The 24,905-nt window shown below is 38.6% G+C and overlaps 2 protein-coding genes across 2 annotated transcripts in view; one reads left to right on the top strand and one right to left on the bottom strand.

Moving 5' to 3' along the window:
• Pik3c2a (phosphatidylinositol-4-phosphate 3-kinase catalytic subunit type 2 alpha) overlaps positions 1-24,905 on the bottom strand; it is a 99,286-nt gene that overhangs the window by 49,072 nt on the left and 25,309 nt on the right. Inside the window, exons 3-9 of the mRNA XM_050143152.1 lie at positions 20,081-20,184; positions 13,200-13,357; positions 9,350-9,470; positions 8,266-8,377; positions 5,944-6,023; positions 5,760-5,823; positions 1,112-1,213 (exon numbers count right to left, since the gene is read on the bottom strand). Coding sequence (XP_049999109.1) covers positions 1,112-1,213; positions 5,760-5,823; positions 5,944-6,023; positions 8,266-8,377; positions 9,350-9,470; positions 13,200-13,357; positions 20,081-20,184 — 741 coding nt within the window. The remainder of the gene's footprint in view (positions 1-1,111; positions 1,214-5,759; positions 5,824-5,943; positions 6,024-8,265; positions 8,378-9,349; positions 9,471-13,199; positions 13,358-20,080; positions 20,185-24,905) is intronic.
• Positions 2,067-2,541, top strand: LOC126502350 (60S ribosomal protein L27). The gene has a single exon (XM_050143271.1). The coding sequence runs from the start codon at positions 2,096-2,098 to the stop codon at positions 2,504-2,506; it is 411 nt and encodes a 136-aa protein (XP_049999228.1). The 5' UTR covers positions 2,067-2,095; the 3' UTR covers positions 2,507-2,541.

Raw genomic sequence — 24,905 nt, 5'->3', positions numbered from 1 at the left:
TGTTTATTGTTTGTTTTTCTGAGTCGGGATTTCTCTGTCTCGCTTTGGAGACTGTCTTAGAACTCACTCTGTAGACCAGGCTGCCCTGGAACTCACAGAGATCCGCCTGCCACTACCTCCCGAGTGCTGGGATTAAAGGCGTGCACCACCACCGCCCAGCACAGTTTATAATTCCTTTTTTTTTTAAAAAGATTTATTTATTTATTATGTATACAATGTTCTGTCTGTATATATGCTTGCTGGCCAGAAGAGGGCACCGGATCTCACTACCATGTGGTTGCTGGGAATTAACTCAAGACCTCTGGAAGAGCAGTCAGTGCTTTTAACCTCTGAGCCATCCCTCCAGCCCCAGTTTATAATTCTTAATTATCTTTTTTGAAGACAAGATCTCATTCTCCTGGAACACACTATGTAGATCAGGTTGGCTTTGAACTCAGAGATCCACCTGCCTCTGCTTCCTAAGTACTGGGATTAAAGATGTGTTCTACTACACATCTACCTGGTTCTAAAAGTCCTTTTTTGCCTTTTTTTTTTTTTGGCATCTGCTTTCTGTTCCTATTTCACTTTTAAAGTAAACTTTTCATTTGGAATAATTTTAGAATTGTAGGAAGTTACAAAAATAGCACAGAGTGTTCCCATATAAACCAGTTAAGCAGCAGCTTGCATAACCATGATCCATTTGACACAACGAAGACTGGAGCAGCGGCACACAATCAAGTAAACCCAACCTACTCAGCCGTGCCCGTGCTTCCACCAGCTCCCTTTCCTGCTCTGTTCCAGGATGCAACCTAGGATACATCATTTAGTGAATTATTTTTAAAGTATCATTTTGGTTGCCTGCGTGCGCGCGGGGGTGGGGGGTACAGAAGGAAAAGCAAAGAATTAGGAAGACTAGTAAAGAATAACACAACTGACTTAGGAATGATAATGGTCACATTCTCCATTTGTTTTCATGACAGAGATGGTAAGAATTAGGTTTAATATAGAAGATGAAAGATCTTTTTCTTAAAAGGTCAAGGATAACACCAAGATTTTAGCCTGAGCAAACAGGAGAACAGAGTTACTATTTATTAAGGCAAAATAATAATAGTAACTTTTAAAGTGAGGAGGCTAGATCTGGGTAGTACCAGGGAATGTATATATGGGATATCTTCTCATTTTGCTCCAAATCCAAAACTTCTCTTAAAGTATAGTCTTGTGCCATTGAGATATCCTAGTGGGTAAAGGTATTTAAAGTCAAGCCTAATGATCCAAGTACAATGCCCCAAATTCACATGGCAGAATGGGGGAACCAAATATAGCAGTTTGACCTCTGACCTCCTCTTGTGTACTGTGCATGTATGAACACATACATTCATATTCTCCCCATGCCCACCCCCAGAGATGGCTCAGTGGTAAAAGCACTTGCTGTTAAGCCTGACAATCTGAGTACAGTCCCCAGGACCCACAAGGCCATATGGTGGAAGGAGAGAACTAACTACCCACCTTGTCTTCTAACTTCCACACAGGCATGCCTACACAGCCCCTTCCAATTTGTGTATATGTGTGTGTATGTAAAAGTTACTTAAAGTGCTAGAGAGATGATCAGACGTTAAGAGCACCTGCTGCTTTTGTAAAGGACACACCTTCCCCAGCGACAACATGGTAGCTCATAACAGTAAGTAACTTCAGTTCCAGGATATTTGGTACCCTTTTCTGGCTTCCCTTGGTACCATACATACAAGTTTACAAGTGTCAAAGGGACCCTGCCTTGAAACACCACACAAACAAGTAGATAGGTAGATAAGTAGGTAGGTAGGTAGGTAGGTAGGTAGGTAGGTAGGTAGGTAGATAGATAGATAGATAGATAGATAAAAAGATAGACAAATTTTTGCCAGGCATGGTGGAACACACCTTTAATCCCATTTGAGCAGCAGAGGCATGTGGACCTCTTATGAGGTTGAGGCTAATCTGGTCTATATAGAAAGTTCTAGTCCAGCCAAGGTACATACACCAAGACTTTGTCTCAAAAGAAAACAAAATTCACCAAAATAAATAAATCTTAAAAAAAAAAAAAAGCAGCCTTTCTGCTGGGAACCGGCTGCTCGCTGTCGAAATGGGCAAGTTCATGAAACCCGGGAAAGTGGTGCTCGTCCTGGCTGGACGCTACTCGGGACGCAAAGCCGTCATCGTGAAGAACATTGATGATGGCACCTCAGACCGCCCTTACAGCCATGCCCTGGTGGCTGGAATTGACCGCTATCCCCGAAAAGTGACGGCTGCCATGGGCAAGAAGAAAGTCGCCAAGAGATCCAAGATCAAGTCCTTTGTGAAGGTTTATAACTACAACCACCTGATGCCCACAAGGTACTCTGTGGACATCCCCCTGGACAAAACTGTTGTCAACAAGGATGTCTTTAGGGACCCAGCCCTGAAACGCAAGGCAAGGCGGGAAGCCAAGGTCAAATTTGAGGAACGATACAAGACAGGGAAGAACAAATGGTTTTTCCAGAAGCTTCGCTTTTAGGTATATTTTTGTTTACATCATTAAAAGTTTAANAACAAAACAAAAAAAAAAAAAAAAAAAAAAAGCAGGTGTAAACAAATCTACAGAAAGACTAGGAAAAAAAAAGTACTACTAGATTGGGATTATGTGCACCATGTCTGATGACCTTAAGTACAGCTTCATTTCAGTGCTAGTAATGGGCCAGCAAGATGGCTTAGCAGGCAAAGGTGATTGCCACCAAACCTGATAAGCTGAGTTTGATTCCTGGAATCCACATGATAAAAGGAGAAAAGCAACTGCTTCAAGTGTATTCTAACTTCCACAGGCATACTTGCAGACATATTCGTGTCCATTTACAGAAGAAACTAAATTTTTTTTTTTTTTAAGGAGTGCTGGAAAGGAGCATAGTTGGAATGGGTACCTAAGAGAATAGGAAAAGGAGGGAGAAGCAGCAAAACCACATACTTTCAGTTTTGTTGTAAAGAGAATAGAGAAGTGGTGTGGCTGACAACAGGATCACAGGTTCTCATTATATGTGTGTGTGTCTATGTATGCATTCACGCATGCATGTATGTATATCTGAGAACTACATGTGTGCCTAGTACCTAAGAATGCCAGAAGAGGCCATCAGATCCCTTGGAATTGGAGTTACAGATGGATTTGAGCTGCCATGTGGGTGCTGGGAGTAGAACCCAGGTCCTCTACAAAAGCAGTCATTGTCTTATTTGATGAGATAACTCTTCTCTTGCAATGATTTTGGGGGGGGGGGGTAAATCAACTAATCTTATAGCTGTAAGATACCGTTTACACTCTGATAGTTCCCAAGTATAGTATCTCTACTTGGATCTCTCGCATTAAATTCCAGATTCATATCAACTACTCACTCGGTGTCTCTTTTGGATAGTTAAAGCTATCTCAGACATCCAAATTAGCTACTTTCTTTGTCACTGTGACTAAAGAGCTGACAGAAACAGCTTAAGGGAGGTTAATTATTTGGGTTCACTGTTTCAGAGGGTTCAGTGTGCCAATATTGTCTCAGGATGTGTACTCAGTATTTCTATATGGTGATCAGAATGTACTAGTAGTAGAGCTGGCAAGATGACTCAGTAGCTAAAGGAACTCACTGCTAATCCTGACATATGACTTTAGTTCAATCTCAGGAACATACACGGTAGGAGAGAACCAACTCCTGCAGGTTGTCCTCTTAGTGTGTTGTGACATGTGCATACCTAAAAACACCCACACGGGGAAAAATGTACTAGTAATTAGCAATCTGTTCATTTTACATTTCCATCTCTCATGTCCTGCTAACGCTTATCAATTTTGCTTCCAAGTATTATTAATCAGCTCTCTCTGTAGCAGTCATAATGCTTATCTTTTACTTGAATTGTTACAAAAATCCTTCCCTTTGAAATCAATTCTGCCACTTTTACACCTAACCTCTACATTATGCTCAAGTTAACTCCAGAAGACAGGGCTAAACAATCCCACAGTATGAGTTTGGATAAAAACATCTTAAGTAGCTAGATCCAATATTCTGTAAAAGATCAGCTAACTTTTTCTATAATGGATCAAATAATAAGGAGCTAAAGAGATGGTTCCATGGTTAATACCACTTGCTCTTGCAGAGTACCTGAGTTTATTTCCCTGAATCCACGTGGGGGCTCATAACTGTCTGTAACTCCAGTTCCAGGGGACCCGATGTCTTTTGATTTCTGAGGGCACCAGGCATGTAAATGGTACACAGACATGTAGGCAAAACACTCACAGACATAAAATAAATTTTATAAAGTTAAAATAGTTTAGGCTTTCCAGGAAATAAAGTCTACATTCTAACTGAAATGAAAAATGAAATTTATGCCCTGGTAATGCTGAATCATGTGTGGGCAGTCAATATATGGTGGTTCTGTTGAACCTGTTCATATTGGGTTTCATGGTCTAAGTTGATGAGGACGACTCTTCCTCAAGAGGACATCATATCTTATTACAGATGGTCGTGAGCAAACATGTGGTTGCTGGGAATTAAACTCGGGACCTTTGGAAGAACAAGCAGTGCTCTTAACTGTTGACCCATCTCTCCAGCCCTAGTAGACTCTAATATTGGAATATGAAACAAAAATGACATCAAACAATAAGAGCAAATAGGTTTGGTGGGTAAAAAAATTCATTTACAAACTCAGAAATTAAACTAAGTATGGTCCTCTAACTCCTCAGAATAGAGTGAAACTCCTTAATATGAACTACAAAGCAGTAACTTATATCTAGCCATTTCTAACACTGTACCCTTACCTTTTTTTTTTTTTAAATATGTATATGGGTATTTTGCCTGTGTGTATGTCTGTGTATCACTTGCATTCTTGGTGCCCAAGAAAGCCAGAAAAGGGTACAAGGTATCCCGAGACTGGAATTACAGATGGTAGCGAGCCACTATGTGAGTCCTGGGAATCAAATTCAGGTCCTATGGAAAAGCAAGCAACCAGTGCTCTTAACCAATAAGCCCTCTCTCCGGTACCCTTCCTAAACTTCATTTCACACTTACATACTATTATAGAACTGCTTATTTCCATGTATCATGTATGTACACTTCTGGTATAGGAGGTTCTTCTGTATTTGTGTTGCTTTCATTGGTTGAATAAAGAAACTGCTTTGGCCTTTTGATAGGGCAGAACTTAGATAGGCGAAGTAGACAGAACAGAATGCTGGGAAGAAAGGCAGTGTGGCAGCTGCCATGAAGCTCCTGTCTGAGACTGATGCTGGTAAGAATCTTTCCCGGTAAACCACGACCTTGTGGTGATACACAGATTGGTAAAAATGGGTTAGATCAGGATGTGAGAGTTGGCCAAAAAGAGGCTAGATATAATTGGCCAGGCAATAATTTAATTAATACAATTTCTGTGTGATTATTTCGGGTGAAAGCTAGCAGGGCGGCCGGGACCAAAAGCAGGCCCTCCGCACAACAGACTTGTGTCTACAGTTCCTATGTGCCTGACTCCTCCAGGTTTGACTGCTGGTCTAGGTCAGGACTTGGAAAGATATTAACTATTGCTTTGTCTTCTCTTTTGACTGCTTCTTTTATATGCTGACTAGAGCCTAAGTATGCTATTAAACTCGATGCTTTGGGCTTTCTCTTTCTCTAAAGCTCTCACTACCCGTCATCCACTGCCATGTGGGTGGCTAACACCAAGAATATAGTTTTAAAACATATAATCTAATTCTAAAACTAGTATTTCAGAGAAAACAGAAATAATCTTTAAGTCCCTATGCCAAAACTTACTTCAGTTTGAAGAGCCAGTTCCACTTGGTTGTGATAGGAATCTAAGAGTTCTTCAACAGGGTGTCTGAAATGAAAAACAGGTATTTTTTTTTAATCACAGCAGTTGCTTTGATCACAGAAAATAAATATATTTACATCCAAAACAAAGTTTGAAAACCTGCAATGGATGCTTTAAATGCTATACCTTGTCATGACTTCTTTATAAGGTTTTTCTATTTGATTCAAGAAATTGTTTAAATCCACAGGTGCTTCATCATCTTCTGCCTAAATAAATACATACACACATGTTTAAGAATAATCAAATATAATTCTTTGGTCATTCAATTAAAGTAAGTATAGTTAAACAGATGATGAAATCTTTAGACTAATTTTTGAGAACTGGAGACATAATGCTATCTCTAAACTACTATTTATAACTGACTAAAAAGTTAGTCAATAGTATGAAAAATTAATTTTGTTTTAAATGTTTCAGTATTTGGGGCTGGGGAGATGGCTCAGAGATAAAGAGTATTTGCTGGTGTTGCAGAGGACTTGGATTTGGTTCCTAGGACCCACATAGTAGCTCACAATCATCTGTAATTCCAGTTCCAAGGGATGTGATAGCCAGTTCTGGCTTCCATGGACACTAAGTATGCATGGGGTACACATACATACAGTAAACATTCAAGTACATAAAAATAGAAATAAATAAATCTTTAAATGTTCCATTACTTATTTTATTTTGCATATGTGAGTACTAGGGTGTGGGTAGAGGCCAGAAGTCAATGTCATTCGTCTTCCTCTATTGCTCTCCAGCTTATGTTCTGAGAAAGGACAGGCTCTCTCACTGGACTATGAGCTAATAAAATGGCTATACTGGCTAGTCAGCCAGCTTGGGAGATCTGTCTGTTTTTCTCCCTAGTGCTAGGATTATGGAAACACTCTGTCATATCCAGCTTTTTACAGGGACTGGGGCTCCAACTCAAGTCCTCAAGCACTTTATCCATTGAGTTATTGCCAACTTCCCCCACCCTGCCCCCCAGCACTCTTTAATTTTAAAGAGAGGTTCTCATGTAGCTCAGACTGGCCTTGAATTCGTGACCCTTGCCTTTTTGCTGGGAGTATAGAAGCATACCATCAAATCTGACCAAAACTTCTATTTTTACAAGTTTATTTTGTATGTATAGGTGGTGTTTTGCCTTCATGTGTCCGTGTATCATGTGCATGCCTGGTGACCTCAGAGGTCAGAAGAGAGTGTCAGTTCCTGTAGAACTGAAGTTACACATGGTCATGGGCTATCACAAGAGTATAAGGAATCAAACCTAGGTCCTCTGGAAGAACAAACCAGTGTGCTCTTAACTCTGGAATCCTCTACGCAGCCATAAACTCCTATTTTACAGAGCTAACAATATAGGTCAGAGGATAAAGGCCTTTGTCCCCAAGCCTAATGACCTGAATCCCATCCTTGGGACTAACATGGTATAAAGAAAAAACCAAGTTTCACAAGTTGTCTTCTGACCTAAACACACATACTGTGGCATACATGCATATACAAACACACAAAAAATAAATATATGCAATAAATTTCTTAAAAAATAGAAAAGATCAATGTTCTTAAATCTAGCTTATGGTGATCAAATAAAGGAAAAACTAAGCTGGGCCATATGGCATACATCTATAATCCACAGGCATGGCAACAAACTTAAGGTCAGTATGGTCTATGCAAGTAACCTCAGGCAAGCCAGACCTATGAAGCAAAATCCCATTTCAAATAATCAATGGAGGAAGAGGTTGGGTAAAAACTAGGTGGGCCTAGATGGGGACAAGACCGCTTGAATTTCTGCTTCTTTTTCCTCAGTAAGTCTTGTTCCTTCCTTCTCTGCTCACCACCAATGAGAAAAGTAGTCTCGCCTACATTCCACATTATGCAAACATATTCATGAGAAACTGAAAACCCTTATTTAGTATTCAATACCCCTTTCTTCTTTGTTCCCTCTTAATTAACCCTGAAATTTTCATGCTTGTGTAAGACTATTAAATATGAGACTTGGACAGGCAGCCTTTGGCTGTTGCACTTTTGCAGTGAACTAAGTAAACTTAGCTTTTTCTTTAAAAAAAAAAAAATGGAAAATCAAGGGCTAAGGATGTAGCAAGTCCCAGGATGATAACCAAGTCTTCAGCTCAGTATCCAGCACTACATAAAGCTGGTCATGGGTGGCCGAAGGTGACCCTTAGCCATATAGTAAGTTTAAAGTCAGTAGGAGATACAGGAGACTATCTTCTTTCCATTAAAAAAAAAAGGACAAACTTTCATTCTTTCATTTTGCTTTTCCAATTTATACTTCTAGATCTGAGGAATGTGCTACCTAAACTTCCATGACTAAAGATCTTCTGAGAAGACTCCTGCTAGAAACAAGAAATGTATCAACCCAGCCTGGTGCAGAAAAAAACAGAAAACAAAGTGACTGAAAATCTCTCAACTATCAGAACTATTCTGATTCACTAAATGCAATTCATACACACTTACTGTTCGAGCCAGATTCTGGCACATTGCACTGAAGGTCAAGAGTTGTAATTTAATCTCTGTGTCCCATTTTCGACAATTTTGAATATGTTCATGACTTCCAAGGCAATGATTACTGTTAAAATACAATAATTATCCATCAGTATTATTCTATTCAAATCACAAGTTAAAGACATAAAAATAAAGTACAAATTGCATCTGTATGAAAAATTGAAGAAAATGGAGAAACACACTGTTTTAAAGCCAACTGTGAACATTTAAACAGGAATTTTTCTATGTGAGTCAGTGAAGATGAAAGAAGATAGAAAACAACTGGACTAATTGTAAGCTTTAGTAAATTACTAAAGTTCATGCAATGATTATTTCAGGCAAATAAAAGACAGTAATTGCTGACTCTGTATATATAGCAACTGCATGTTGCAAAGGAGATTAGAATCTATAAATGTTGCAATTACTGACTTTTTTAGAAGGTTATTTTATTTCCCTTTTAACCAACTGACTACAACTTTTAGTGAGTGTATAAGGCTACTAATCTTAAGAGAATACCATATCTTTCTTACTTCTGAAATCCCACTATTATATCTCAACACACGTTAGGACCAAATATATTTCTTATATTTTATAAGTATATAATACATAAAAAATAAATGAATGGGGCTGGAGAGATGGCTCAGTGGTTAAGAGCACTGACTACTCTTCCAGAGGTCCTGAGTTCAATTCCCAGCAACCACATGGTGGCTCACAGCCATCTATAATGAGACCTTCTGGCTTGCAGGCACACATGGAAGGAATGCTGTACACATAATAAATAAATAAATATTTTAAAAAAATGAATGAATTTAGGGACAGGGTCTTATTATGTAGCTCTGGCTGGCCTGGAACTTGTTATGTAGACCAGGCTGGCCTTGAACTCAGAGATTCACCTGCCTCTGTCTCCAAGTGGGGGATTAAAGGCATGCAAAACCATGCCATATACAAAGATATGTTTATATTACAAATTTAAATTGAAAAAATTCTAATTTAAGACACTAAGAATGAAATTTCCAAAGACACCATTCAGTAGTCATAAGTGAGTAAGTAAACTTACTTCTGTAGAACCTCCTCTTGACCACAAACTTTCAGAACATAGCTGCCAACATCCACTTGATTCAAGTCATCGTGCACCCAGCAAAGGGCTTGCATTATAAGTATTTCTACAGCAGAACTCACTGAAAGAGAGTTAGTTTCATTTTGCTCAATTACCTGTCAATATTACTCATAATCTAAGAGAAGACCATATAACAGAAATATAATGCATACTCCCCCACCCCCGTTTTTCTGTCTCTCTGAGACAGGGTCTCACTATATAGCCCTGGCTGGCCTGGAACTTAACTATGTAGACCACACTGGCCTCAAACTCACAGAGATACTAGAGAGATGGCTCAGCAGTTAAGAGCACTGGCTGCTCTTCCAAAGAACTCAGGTTCAGTTCCCAGCACCACATGACAATTTCCAACCATCAATAACTCTAGTTTTAAAGGATGTGATGCCCTCTTCTGGCCTCCAAGGGCACTAGGCATGCAAAATGGTGAACAGACACATAGACAAAACACTCATATACATTTAAAACACAAGAAGAAGAGAAGAGGAGGGGGGAAGAGGAGAAGAAGAAGAAAACAGAGATCCATCTACCTCTGCCTCTTGCCTAAGTACTGGGATTAAAGGTGTGCACCACCACACCCAGCCATTTAAAATTTTTCCATTAGCCACACTGAAAACAGCCAGAGAAAGAGGCTAATTTTGGAAATAAGCTGTAAGGCAAAGACATATGTGTGTGTGTGGTTTTGATGTAGCCCCAGCTGGCCCAGAACTATAAAGCAGAAGACGATCTTGAACTTCTGATACTTTTATTTCTCCATCTCAAATGCTATGATCACAAGTATGCACTGTTATGCCTAGTTTATGTGGTGCTGAGGATCAAGCCTATCTCATGGATTCGAGACAAGCGTTCTACCAACTAATCCACAACTCCAACCTTGCAAAGCTAATTTTAATAATATATTTTATTTAGTCTAATATATCAAGAACACTGGTTTAGAGGCAGGAGGATCATGAGTTTAGTCCAGCCTGGATTATATAACAAGGCCCTATCTTAATAAACTATGTAGATATATGATGCTAGCATTATCAGTATTTGCTTACATTTTATTATTTTTTTTTTAGGCGAAGGCTCTGAACTTTAGTGTGTATTCTGGATCTACAGCATTTGATAATACAGGTGAGCCATATTTCAAGGGTTCCACAGCCTCTATTAATTGGTAGAAGTGAAGGCCTAAACAAAGAAAGTTACATCCTGGTAATCTGAATAGAACTGGCACCCACAGACTCATGTATTTGAATGCTTGGCCCATAGAGAGTAACACTTTTTTTTTGTTTGTCTTGTTTTTCAACTCACTCTGTAGACCAAGCTAGCCTCAAATTTATAGAGATCTGCCCGAGATGAAAGGTGTGCATCACCACAACCCTCAAGAGTGGCACTATTTGGAGGTGTGGCCTTGTTGGAGGAAGTGTGTCACTATGGAGGTGGGCTTTGAGATACTATATGCTCAAGCTACACCCAGTATGGTGCACAGTCTTTCCTGGCTTCCTTGGGGATCAAGATGTAGAACTCTTGGCTCCTCCAGCGCTATGTCTGCCCACACACTGCCATGCTTCCTGCCATGACAATAATGGACTATAACTCTGAGCTGTAAACCAGCCCCAATTAACTGTTTTCCTTTATAAGAGTTCACAGCAATAGAAACCCTAAGACACACCCATATTACAGATGCCTTCAAATAGGGCAGTAGTCAGCAATACCTAGAGAGCAGTGTCTTAAAACAAATTACAAGGAAAAGAGAATTACTACTTCAGATATTTATATAGTGAATTCTCCAATGAAGAACAAAAAGAGAGCAAATAAGTAGGCAATCTTACTCTTGGCAAAGTTGAGCTACTAATATAACAACAAAGAGAAGATGAAGGTTTTCATTTTTTTTTTAGGTATATTTATTTTTACATGTATGAGTGTTTTGCCTGCGTGTACATACATGTACCATGTGCATGCCTGTGCCAGCAGAGGTCAGAAGACAGTGTAAGATCACCTGAGACTGGAGTTGAAATCCTATTTCAAAGGCTCCACAGCCTCTGTTAGTTCTGTTAGACAGTGAGCAGCCACATGGGTGCTGAGAACTGAACCGAGTCCTCTGAAAGGGTCTTAACTGCTGAGCCCACTATGCAAACCCAAATTAAAGTTTTTTAAATCACCTATTTTTTTTTCTTCTCAGAGTCTAACACTGTAATCCAGGCATGTCTTGAAATCATAGCAATTCTGCCTCAGTCTCTAAATGTTGTGATCACAGGCATGAGCCACCATCTGGTCAGCCTGTTCAATTTTTAAAAAATAAGTCTGCTTTTAAAATACACAGAAACTGGTGACTTGGCATTAAAAGCTTTTATGTACTAAAATATCTTACAACACAATTAATTCTACTTTTGAACAGACCCCAAACAAATAAAAATATATAATCTGATCATATAGTCTATACTTTTATCATAAAACGCTTATAATTTTTCCAGTTCTAAGGATTAAACATAGGGCCTTATTCATACTAGATAAGTATGTACCACTGACCTATGCCCGCAGTCAAGTTACACTTAATAGAAACATACAAAATAAATATGCATTTATGACTAACCAACAGAAATGGACAGTACAATTTGAAGTTAGTCAGACTTTGATGTAAGTTAAGACTTGGTGGAAATCAACATTTGCTATCAATTTTTACTCATGATTTACTGCAAAGCACCTGTTGACTCTTTAGAAATTTAATATTCTTGCTGTATACCAAGTTAAAATGACTTAAAAAGAATAAGTTTTTCTTTAGAAAATAAAGCATGGTTGTTATAGTTGGCTAACATTTTGTTTCAGATTTACATTTTTTTATTTGTTTGTTTGTTTGTTTCTTTTTCGAGACAAGATTTCTCTGTAGCTTTTGGAGCCTGTCCCCATACTCGCTCTGTAGACCAGGCTGGCCTCGAACTCACAGAGATTCGTCTGCCTCTGCCTCCCAAGTGCTGGGATTAAAGGTGTGTGCTGGGGCTGGAGAGATGGCCCAGAGGTTAAGAGCACTGACTGCTCTTCCGGAGGTCCTGAGTTCAATTCCCAGCAACCACATGGTGGCTCACAACCATCTGTAATGAGATCTGGCACGGTCTTCTGGCCTGCAGGCATGGAGGCTGAACACTGTGTACAAAATAAAGGTGTGTGCCGTCAGCACCAGGCTCAAATTTACATTTTTTAAAGGGCTATCCAAAAGTACAAAACCAGAAGATCTTTAAATATTGGACACATTGCTAGTTACAACCACTAAAGAAAAACAAAAATGCTTCAGTCTTAGGCTAAATTACTAGAGATGAAAAACTTACTTCACCATTCAAATCCTACTTAAATAATATATACCATAAATAAATTAAAAGAAAGCCAATGTAGTTTAAAAAACAAAAACAAACATAACAGAAAACTGTTACAGACATCCAGGACATAGATCTAGAGAGGATATTTACCCAAGCTTGGAATGGAAAATTAACACCAAAGGAGAACTACCTTCCCTGCAGAGATTAGGAAGTGATCTGAAGGTTCGTGTAACCAACTCTCTGTAAGAAAGCACTTTTCTTGCCATAAAAGCAGAGGAAGTATTATAATTAGCTTTTATAGTTAATGCTTTTGGGCTTTAGTTAAGAACCAACTTATTATACTCAGAAATAGCCCTACTGTGACCTGGTCCACTTAACCAGAAAACTTCCCAAATGAATATAAATGTTTTAAAAGGATATCGAATGAAAACAAATTTGGTTTATGAAAAGAAAGGATATACTGACATTTGAAACATTTCCTTCCCAGTCAAAGCAAAACTTACCATCACATGTAAAAGTAACTGGCAGTTGAAATCCTTCAATTTCAATGGAGACCTTCACGCTGGCAGGTTCTCCACACATACTTCTTTGCACTGTGACTGGACTTAACAAATAGCCTGGATTTGTGCAGTGATCTGTATATGGAAATTTGGTCTTCAATCTGTTCACAAGAAAGAAGATATTTAATACTTTTTTAAAGCTGCATTTGAGAGCCCTGAACAAGACTGTACATGCTTTCAGCTACTCAATTTTTGCATCTTTGTCCAACTCCAGCGTAGCTCATGAGAATGGCAATGAATGAACTCCATTAAAACTCCAAATAGCAGCATGTGCCTTTTAAATGAAGGGGAACCAAGGAAAAAGAAGTTAACTTGTGCCAGAATATCTTTGGTAATACTGTCAACAAGATCTAGGCATTCCAGAGATGGCTGGCATCAAATGAGTTTTAGATTCTTAGGCTGTACAATACAATAAAGTGATTTGTTTTAAATAAATTGTTGATAGCACTAACAATGTCACTAAAAATTGTAAATACCAGAGGGATAGAAAGTTTCTATCTTTTCAAAGTATTTTTTTCTAAGCAGAACTTTTTTCCCTATAAACATTGTTTGTGGTTTCAACACAAGGAAAAGTGGAAAATGGGTTTCCATAGAGCTACAAGACCTTTACAGTGCTACAAGGGTACCTTAAAAGGGGTCAAGCAGGGCATGGTGGCAGATGCCTTTAATCTCAGCACTTGGAAGGCAGAGGCAGGCAGATCTCTGAGAGTTCTAGGAAAGCAGGGTTACACAGATGAACCCTGTCTCGGGGAAAAAAAAGAAAGAAAGGAAAAGAGAAAGAAAGAAAAGTTAGGGGTCACACGTTAAGGTATTCATAGGAACAACAAAGTCACATATAAATACATGAGTGTAGTATGTGGCTCATCTCCAGACATGACTGCATTATGAAAATCTGAGTCAATTCCTGGGACTTAACAGGGTAGAATAAGAGAACCAACCCCTGCCAGGTGTCCTCACATGCTTGCCATGGCATGTCCACCCATATGTAACTCTCACTCACTCACTCACTCACTCACTCACACATAAGTACAACACAATGAACAAATAAATAAAATAAACATTTTTAAGAACGGGGAGATTTAATACAGTCAACTTCACAGGCCCCAGTAACTGCCTTTTCCTAGAGGTTAACAAAAGGTTCCAGTCCCCTCTTCTTATCGGTTTTTCTTTTTTCCACCTTTTTTGAAGTGCTTGGGATTGAATCCAGGGCCTCATACATGCTAGGCACGTAGGCTATTATTACTGAGCCATATATTTAGTAATCATCTGTTTTTCATGAGGCCTTAAGTAGAACGTGTGCTGGAAATACTATGTGCTTCTACGGATATTAAACTATTCAAGGCATAAATACAGAATAAAACAGTTTGAGATGATGAGCAAATTCAGCAGCCAATACAAAACCTGTAAGGCATACTATTTGAATCTGATCCTTGTTTTTATTATTTATTAGCTGCATAAATGCAGTTAAGTTACTGACATTCTCTTGCTTCAAAGTAATATGACCACTGATTTCTCAGGGTTGTCATAATACCATGTAAAATAAGTTTATAAAACAGTGCCTACTATATAACAAATAACTGTAAATGTCATAAAATTAACTAGTGTAAGAATAAATGTGGTTTCTACATTGTGATCCAATACTAAAACAATAAAATATGGAACAGAAGAGATGGCTCAGTGATTAAAAGTGTATACTGTTCTTGCAAAGAACCTACATTTGATTTCTAACACATATGTCAGATGGTTCACAATTACCTATAACTCCAGCTCCGGAGAATCCAATGTCTCTGGCCTTTACTGACAACAATGCTAATTTATACATAAATAACCACACATAAACTATATATACAAAATGGTTTCTACATTGTGATCCAATACTAAAACAATAAAATATGGAACAGAAGAGATGGCTCAGTGATTTAAAGTGTATACTGTTCTTGCAAAGAACCTACATTTGATTTCTAACACATGTGTCAAATGGTTCACAATTACCTATAAGTCCAGTTCCAGAGAATCCAATGTCTCTGGCCTTTACTGACAACAACGCTAATTTGTACATAAATAACCACACATAAACTATATATACAAAATTTACAAATATTTTTTTAAAAAGATGAAATGTGATCAAAGTGATACAAGTTGAATTGATATTGGAACCTGTAAGATATTTAGTTGCTGCCAAGCTTATCCCTTCATAACACAGTAAGCTTGCAATGGCTTATTTTTATTATTTCACACATACTTGGCATTGTACTGTTTGCTAAAATTCATAAAATAAAACTGGACCTTTAATCTCAGCACTCAGGAGGCAGAGGTAGGCAGATCTCTCTGAGTTGAGGCCAGTCTGGTCTACCAAGAGAGTACTATGTCAGCATGGTTACATAGTGAGATCCTGTCGTCTCCCCCCCTTAAGAAATAGAACTCATAAAATAGATAAAGTAAACCATATAGTTAACTAATCTGAGAACTGAGAATGGAGTTTAAATGGCAGTTTAATGTCATCCTCGGTTCTATGGCAAGTTCCAGGTGAGACTGGGCTGCAGGAGACAGTGCCTAATAAGGAAATAATTATTAATGAAAGATGAATTCAATCTTTGAAAACATATGGAATGTCTTAGAATTAAGATACTACGGGGCAGAGGGAGAATGCTCAATGTTATTTGCATGTATGAAATTGATGCAATGAAACATTTTTCTGTACAACATTTCCTAGTAATAAAAAGATTATTATATGCCGTAAATATGAGATCTGAATCACATACAAAGAAAAGGTAGACATAGAATATAGTTTCTCATTTTGTGCTAGAGAAACCTAGAGAAAGCAGTAATAACCATAGACCTGGGCTGGAGCTCAGCACTAGATGCCATGCCCAGTTCCCCGAGTTCAATCTTCATTATGTCAAAAAAAAAAAAAAAAAAAAAAAAAAGGCCTACTACAACAACATTCTTTTAAAAATTTTTCTGTAGATCACAATTATTAGTTTTATCAAGAACAAGAAACAAAGAAACAAATATAACGAATAATGAATGGCAGTCCTGGGTCATAGTAAAGACCTTCACTAGTTCAATTCTTTAATTTCACTGACAAAAACAATAACAAAAGCCCAGGCCGAAAATTGGCACTGAATTGTTAAAACTTCTAAGTAATTTCAACTGTAAGCACACACAGAATCCTAATAATCAGATGCTGATTTCACAGCTGAATCAAAATAATGGCATGAATAACTTCTAGAAGACTTTTAAAAAGCATAAAATAGGTACTACATATAGCGTGGCAGCTGTGTGCATGCTGGGTTCAGTTCCCCAAAGGGTCAGGCATTGTAGAATATTATAAATGAGGCCAGTAGTCTGGGCTACAAAGTCAGTTTCATCTCAAAAGGGGAGTGGGGAAGAGAGTCAAAAGCCTTAGTGTTATAGGGATCGTCTGGCATATGTGAGGTCCAGGGTTCATCTCCCAGCATGGGAAGAAGGGCTGAGACTACTTTAGTCTGTGTGTGTGTTTTAAAGTCCACTGGCACCTGGTGATGGTGGCGCAAGCCTTTAATCCCAGCATTCGGGAGGCAGAGGAAGGTGGATCTCTGTGAGTTCGAGACCAACCTGGTCTACAGAGCTAGTTCCAGGACAGGCTCCAAAGCCACAGAGAAACCCTGTCTCGAAAAACCAAAATAAATAAATAAATAAATAAATAAAGTCCACTGGGTTGTGGGGAGACTACGCTGGAGAAAAGCAGCCACTTGAGGAATATATGTACTGAGCCCCCATATTTTCAGGGCAAAAAGAAAAATTCCTAGAACATGGCTTCAGAAACCTCTACTCTGAAAGTTGTTGCAATCATACCATGTATCACTGGAAGTCGGAGATTAAGAATTCATTTTCTCGGGAGGCAGAGGCAGGTGGATCTCTGTGAGTTCGAGGCCAGCCTGGTCTACAAGAGCTAGTTCCAGGACAGGCTCCAAAGCTATAGAGAATCCTTGTTTCCGGGGGGGGGGGGGGGGGGGGGGNGGGGGGGGAAGGGGCCCATTTTCTATTTGGTTCATCTGGAGTTACATATTAAATAAGCCACTCTGAGTATAAATATGCATATATGTAAATAAACACAGCAGCATCCTTATTCAGTTGCAGTACTGTCCTGTCAACTGTGATCTGAAAATAATTCCAGTAAGCAAAAAGAAAAAAAAAATCTTGACCCAATAAGGGAAGAAAAAAAAAATCATGTGCTCAGGCTGTTAAGATTTATGGTAAATTATTGCTGTTATAAATTACGATTTTTTTAACTTAAAAATTTAATCTGATGGGGCTGGAGAGTTGGCTCAGTGACTTGCTGCGGATTCAGGTTCAATTCCCAGCACTCATATGGCAGCTCGCAACTGTCTACAACTCTAATCCTGGGAGGATCGAATGCCCTCTTCTGGCATCAGGTATACATGTGGTATACTTACATACATGCAGCCAAAACATTCAGACACATAAAATAATAAGCAAATTAATTTATGTGGGAAGGGGGCATATAGGCAGAGTCCAGAGGACAGCCATGGGGAGTAGATTCCAAGAATCAAACTTGGGTTATCAGGCTTGATGGCAAACACCTTTACCTACAGAGCCATCGAAAGACCTCTACAAATTATTTTCAGATGTGCTTGTTTTACAAAGCGGAGTTTACATAGGACTCAGTGTTCAGTTTCAGACTTCCACTGAGGCATTATGAAATATAACTAAGGAAGGACTACTGTAATCACTTAGCTAAACTGGGGGAGTTTCAGAAACTTGTTTGGGGAAAAAAGAAACTATGTAAGAAATATAACATTATTTCCAAAGCATTAAGGAAAAGAGTACTTCTAAATCATTAACCAAAACGGCAAACATACTCGGAAATGGTCTTGGGGTCCCCGTGACTTATTTAAAAAGGAGGCCTTTTATACTGAAGACAGCTCTGGATTAAGAATAAATCCCTGGTGATGATCACTTTTGTCCTCTGCCTTCAAGTTTGCTGCTTCAGCCTTCTGCATAGCTTTTCTCTGTCAGACTGGCTAAGATTCATTTTCCTCTCTGCTAGCAAAAACATCAGAATATGGAGTCAGTGACTCTGTGCCCTGTCTTCAGAAGTCCCATTTACAATAGGAAAAAATAAAGCTAAACCACATGGAGGATGAGTGTGATAAGAAAAGGAAGTAAAGGAAAGGGAAAGACAGAAGGTCTAAAGAGAGCAGGAAATTGTGAATATAAGTCTTCATGGTGGCAAATCTGTAATCCTAGAACTTGAAATGTACAATAAGAAGAATCCAAATCCAAGGTCACCTTTGGGTTTATAAAAGATATATAAAAGGTTTGTATATTTCAAATAAAAAAAGGTGAATTCAAGGTGGGCATGCTGACGCATAACTGTTACTCCAGCACTAGGGAAGCAGAGGCAGGATTGCCATGAGTTCAGGGACAGTATAGCCTACACAATACACACAATACACTGCAGGGGCTACAAAGTGAGGCCTTTCCTGTTTCACAAAACAAAACAGGGATGGCAAGATACTTTAGCAGGCAAGTGTTTGATGCACAAACCTGTCAACTTGAGTTTGATCCCCAGAACCCACAGAAGAAACACAAGCCCTAACTGATACAATCATGTAAAGGAAACAAACATTTAACCAGCGGCAAAGATGATGTGACACTGTACTGACAGCAGAGAAAAGTTTGTGAGGGTATTTTCTGGGAGTCTCAATTTTTCCATCTATAAAGAATATGATATAAGGGCTGAAAATGTAACTCTTAGTTGGTAGAGAACCTGCCTAACATGCTTGAGGCCTTGAGTTCTATCCCCAGTACTGCAGAAAACTGGAAGTGGTAGCTCATGACTATAATTCTAGCCCTTGGTGAAAGCAGAAGCAACCACAAGTTCAAGATCAGCCAGGCAGTGGTGGTGCACACCTTTAATCCCAGCCCTTGAGAGGCAGAAGGATCTCAACGAGTTTGAGGCCAGTCCAGTCTACAAATTGAGTTCCAGAACAACCAGAACTATTATACAGAGAAACCCTGTCTCAAACAACAACAACAAAAGTTCAGGATCCTCTTCAGCTAACCAGGACTTTGAGGCCAGTCTGGGCTACAGATCCCATCTCTGAAACAGCAATAACAAAGCAAAAACCAATACTAAGACATACAAGAGTGAGAAAATATTTAAGGACTAAATTTTTCTAATATTTATAAAACATATTTTTATTAAATAAGTGGGATAGCTTTCTGAATGGTATATAAGTTTGTGAGACAATGGGCAGGGTTATGTATGCCTGCAAACCTAGAACTCAGGAGGCTGAAGCAGGAAGACTGAGAGTTTGAGGCCAGCCTAGACTACAAACCGAACAGTATCTCCAAACATAAATAAATAAACAAACAAATAAATAAATAAATTTATTTTTATTTTTTGAGGAGATGGAAGTTTGTCTAGAAACAAAAGAAGGCATCTTCTAGGTGTGTGGAAACACACATGAAAGCCAGATTTTCACTTGTTAATAGAGAACCAGAGCTCACTCCCGGTCTCACTCCTGGTCTTACTTAGAAACTGTTTGTTTAAAAATTTAGCCACCCAAAGGAAAAAAAAAGTTAAAAATTTTAAGATTGGCATGAAGTAGCAAGTTTTGGATTTTGTTTTGTTCTTTTTTTTTTTGAGACAAGGTCTCATTATATAGCCTTGGCTGGCCCAGAACTCAAAGATACGCTGCCTCTGTCTTGCCCAGCTCTTATTTTGTTTGTTTTGTTTTTTGAGACATGAAGTATATCTTTTAAATGAGCATTTTAATTTAAAGAATCTGTAATTTATAAAGAAAATTCCTTACTTCATAATGGATTGACAAAAAGCTGCCACCTCCTCATTCTGCACTTCAAATTCTTGTAGAAGAGAACTTCCAGTTGGCAAACTACTGGTCCCATTTGGGTCTTTCTGTAATTAAAAAAGTGATTTTATTTTAAAAGTGAAAGATCTCCAAAATGCTACATAGTAGTACCTCATAAACTAATTTTATGAAGCTATACAAAGTTGCAGAGATAAATCATTTAAGTAGCAGACCTTTTAAAAGTGGCTTTCTTTAACATAGCGCCTTATCCTATACCTCAGGCAGTCCTCAGACTTTAAGTGATCCTCCTGTCTTAGCTTCACAAGCATGAACTACAACTGACTAAAACACCTATTTCTTGGCATACACCTGGGATTTCATCACCCAGAATGCTGAGGCAGGAGGATCTCCGACTCAAAGCCAGCCTGTAAGTAATCATGAACCCATTTCAGAAAACAAAGCAACACAAGAAAAAGAGGATTTCTATCCTGGCAAAGTACCAACTAAGTCCAGTTTTAACTCACTGTTTCAATTGATAGAAACTAAGAACATGCTGTACTCATCAGCTAGAACAGTGAAGACCTTTCCATTCTGAACGTTTCAGTAAGCTAGCAGCTGAATGAAATTAAAGGACCGCCGTCTGTCTTAAGAAAAGAGCTCGTGCTCATTTGAGACTCGTGTAATAAATAAACCAGGCCATCCGCATACCCAACTCAAGCTTCAAGTTACAAGAACTGGCATTTTAGGTAGAGAATGAGTTTTTAGGAGAAGTTATTGTTTTCCTATGTTAATAAATGTACACAAATATTCTAATAATCCTTTATAAGTTAAATTTGGTCAGGATTTTTTTGCACTATTTAGGGAGATCAATTTATTAACCAATAACAGTGAAATAGTAGAGTTCACTTAGAGGTGTTTTGATATACAACATGAAATATTTGATTTGGCACAAGTTTCAAATATAAATTTCCTTTAAAATTAGGAATAGTTTCAATCTAAACTAAGTGAATAAAGAGCCACAGCTTTAGCTAGCCCAATGGCAGAGAGATGGCACAGACCTGGGTTCAATATTCTACATGTCAATAAGCCAACGAATAATAAAAAAATTAATGGAGCAGAAAGATGGCTCAGCAAGTAAAGGTACTTGCTGCCAAAAATAGAAACCTAAGTTCAATCTCACATGATGGAAAGAGATAAATTATTCTTGAAAACCACCTGCTGGCTTTTGTGCTTGAGCACGCACACTCTAAATAAATAAATGTAAAAACAAATAAGCAGCACAAAACCTGGAAAGTCAATAGATTTCAACGATCTCGGTGCCTACAAAGATGCTCACATTAAAATTTTAAGGGCAATAATTACTTTAAGAGCGTTCTTTGTTGAAATGGCTCCAGAGACCTTTCTGCTAGAATGTGATAGTGTTTTTGAGGGAGGGGGCAAATGACAAAATCACAAGTAAAAATAGCACCACTCCTAGGAAAGATAGTTAAGAGAGACTATTCAACATGCAAAAAACCCCTAAAACAAAAATAATCTTTATAATAACAATTCCTAACACAGCTAGGCATAGTAGCTCTCAACCAGGAGAAGAACGGAACTCCAAGCCAGTATGGGCTTTAGGGTGAGACCCTGTCTCAAATGACAAAAATACACCAAAACAAACCTAACAGTTAAATATTCATCCTTATTTACCCCTCGCATATGGTCTTCAATTCTTTGAAGCCTGTCTTTCTTTCTGTTTTGTGATGGAAGTTCTTGAGGGCATTTACTCCCTTGAAGACTGCTGAACAATGACCATAGAGGATGTGGACGTCTCAACTAACCAGAAGACAAAGTTCCTCTAAGGCCAACGTCCTCCCAGCTGCTCAGTACTCAGTTTCACCAGTTCAATTCTGTGGACTTCGAACTACTCCTGAAATTGTATTTGCAGAAGAGTCTTCTGCAAGATACTCAGTGTTTTCCATAAAACCTGTCATACTGTTAAAGGTCTCTATTAAACTGTAAGAAAAGTTCGTTCAGGATTGTTACAAAATAATAACATGCTAGGAAAACTGAACTAGCACAACCTTGCTGCTGTACTGGCAGCAATCTGCGATTATCAATAACGGATTTGTGTTACAGAAACAGACAGACTTCAGTTCTCTGAAGAATGAGATCTGACCTCTGCTCCAGATGGATCAATGGGTAAAATGCTGCCTTCCCACAGTCTGATGATCCAAGTTTGGATCCTCAGCACCCAGGTAAAAGCATGAGCATCCGTGCCGGTTATTACTGTACCCCTATGGGAAGATGGGAAGTGGAGACAGAATCCCTCAGAAGTTCACAGCCACTTAGCCTGGTGTTCACAGTAGTGAAACCCTGTTTCAAACAGTGGAAGGTGAGGACTGACACACAAAGCTGTTCACTGACCTCTACATGTGTTACATGTGTACCATGGTATGGGTGGCTCTCACATATGAACACGCACACAAAATTAAATTACATTAAATTTAAAATAAAAATCATCTGTTCTTAACCTCTTTAAGTCAACCACTGTCTACTCCAGCCTTACTTGTCTAACGCTTCCACTGACTTCTATGCTCTAGTTAGCTTGAATCATATCCTGTTCATACAAAACACAATGGGACTTACCCCGGCTCTGAACTGTCTCTTGGCCAAAATACGTCTTCCTTTTCATCTACCCTCAAAACACGTAAAAAAAAAAAAAAAAAAAAAAACAAACCTAGCAGGCTTTTAGGGCACAGTGAATAGCACTTCTACACGCTTACTATAGTGTAAGTGTCCCCTGCCCCAGCTCCTGGCACACTCATGTACGTGTGGGCATGTGCATGCACATGTTGAGACCAGAGGTTGATGCTATCCTCAACCATTTCTCACTTTTTTTTTTTTGAGACAGAATCTCTCACTGAACCAGAAGTCCACTGTTTTCTTTTACACTGCTAATTTATGTTATAGAAACAAGCACTGTAACAGATAAGACTTCAATTCTCTAAAGAATTCAGAGCTGACTGACTCTTGCTCCATTCCCCAAGTCTGAAGACCCATGTTTGGGTCCTCAGCACCCATGGAAGAACAGCAATGCTCATTTCTGTAATCTCTGTCAGTGAGTCACCTGTCTCCCCCACTTGTAACCAACACTGAGGTTACAAGCCAGCTTTTTACATGAGTGATGGGGAATATGGACTTAGGTCTGCCTGCTTGCAGACCAAGAACTTTCTATTGAGCTATCTTTCTAGCTCCACCCCCACCACCCCTAACTGCTTAGTCTGAACCAAAACCTGACCATCACATCCTGTTTTGAATCTTGGTGTAAAAACCTCCTGGAGAACAAGCACCAAACTGAGTTTTGCATTTTTATAGAACTTAACATCCAGCTGAAAAGGTACTCAACCATCAATCAGTTCAATCTGTTGAATATTTTGCTTCCACTAAAAAACACACCACAAAACATTTCAAGAATGTAAGAAACTGTGCTTTCTTCAATAATCTAAAAAGAGTAGCAGCAACTTTAATATTTTATTCCCTAAAATAAGCTTTTTAAATTATTAGTATTATTTTAAAAATAACTTGCAACAAATACTGATAAGGTACGCTATCAGACTCCTCTATATAAAATCAACATGCATTTATTTGTTTATCAAGTAGCTTCAATAGATTGGTACTATTATAACAAGTTTTTACAGATAGGGATATGGAAGACTAGACTCACACTCAAAGGGCTCACTGAAAAGCGAGGGAAGCACTTAGGGAGGGAGTAATCACTAGCACGTGGGAGATAGAGGCAGAAAGATCAGAGGCTCATGTCCAGGTTCAGCTGCTCAGTAAGTCTGAGAATAGCCTGAGATTAGAAAACTGTCTCAAAATCAAACACAAAACAAAACCAAAAAACAAACAAACAAAAAAAAAAAGAGCAAATACCTGCCCTCCCCCACCCAAAAAAATCCAACTCAAACAAACCAGAGAAAGCTAGAAAACAATACTGTGGTCTTTTGGAGACAATGACATGAAACCTGCCCTGTTGAATAGATTCCCAATCTCCTTAATGGCATGCTTGGACTTCCAATTAAAGTACGTATTTTTCATGATACCTTTTATTAATGAGGCCCTTCCTTTCATTAAGTCACTGAATTTGACTAGACAGGAACAACTTCAGGATAATAATGTAGGGGGCTGGAGAGATATCTCAGTGGTTAAGAACATTGCCTGCTCTTCCACAGGTCCTGAGTTCAATTCTCAGCAACCACATGGTGGTGCTCAGCCATTTGTAATGAGGTCTAGTGCCCTCTTCTGGCTTGAAGGCATACATGCAGAAAGAATACTGAGAAGACTGTATACATAATAAATAAATAAATAAACAAACAAACAAATATTTTTAAAAAGATAATAATGTAATTACAAAAGTTTCATGTTCACAATGGATTTTTTTTTAAAAAAGCTACCTAGGCTACTTCAAGTGATAACATCAACTTTATTTCTGTTTTGCAGGATCTCACTATGTGGTCCTGCCTGACCTCAATCTTATGCTCCTCCTCTTCCTCAGTTTCACAAGTTGGGATTGTAGGCATGTGCCATTATATGCAGCCATTTGAGTCCTTCCGTCTCTCTGGAACAATACAATTCTATACCTATCCTTTTGAGTCATGTTCCACTATATCCCTAGGTGTTACGCCAACAACCAAAAGCGTCAACTAGCCTATTTCCATTAATCTTGATGACTTTTCTTTTGTGGCATCAGATCTTCTGGAACTGGAGTTGTAGATGGTTGTGAACCTTCATGGGGGTGTTGGGAATTAAACCCAGTTTCTCTGCAAAAACAAGTGCTCTTAAC

The sequence above is a fragment of the Alexandromys fortis genome, unplaced genomic scaffold (assembly GCF_014885135.2).
Source record: "Alexandromys fortis isolate MF-2015 unplaced genomic scaffold, M_Fortis_MF-2015_v1.1 scaffold_45, whole genome shotgun sequence".
In the NCBI taxonomy this organism is placed as follows: domain Eukaryota; kingdom Metazoa; phylum Chordata; class Mammalia; order Rodentia; family Cricetidae; genus Alexandromys; species Alexandromys fortis.
The sequence above is the reverse complement of the archived record's forward strand: the minus strand, read 5'-3'. Positions and strand labels throughout refer to the sequence as shown.

Coding starts and splice junctions, on each gene's coding strand:
- LOC126502350 (XM_050143271.1), top strand. CDS start 2,096: ATGGGCAAGTTCATGAAACCCGGGAAAGTGGTGCTCGTCCTGGCTGGA.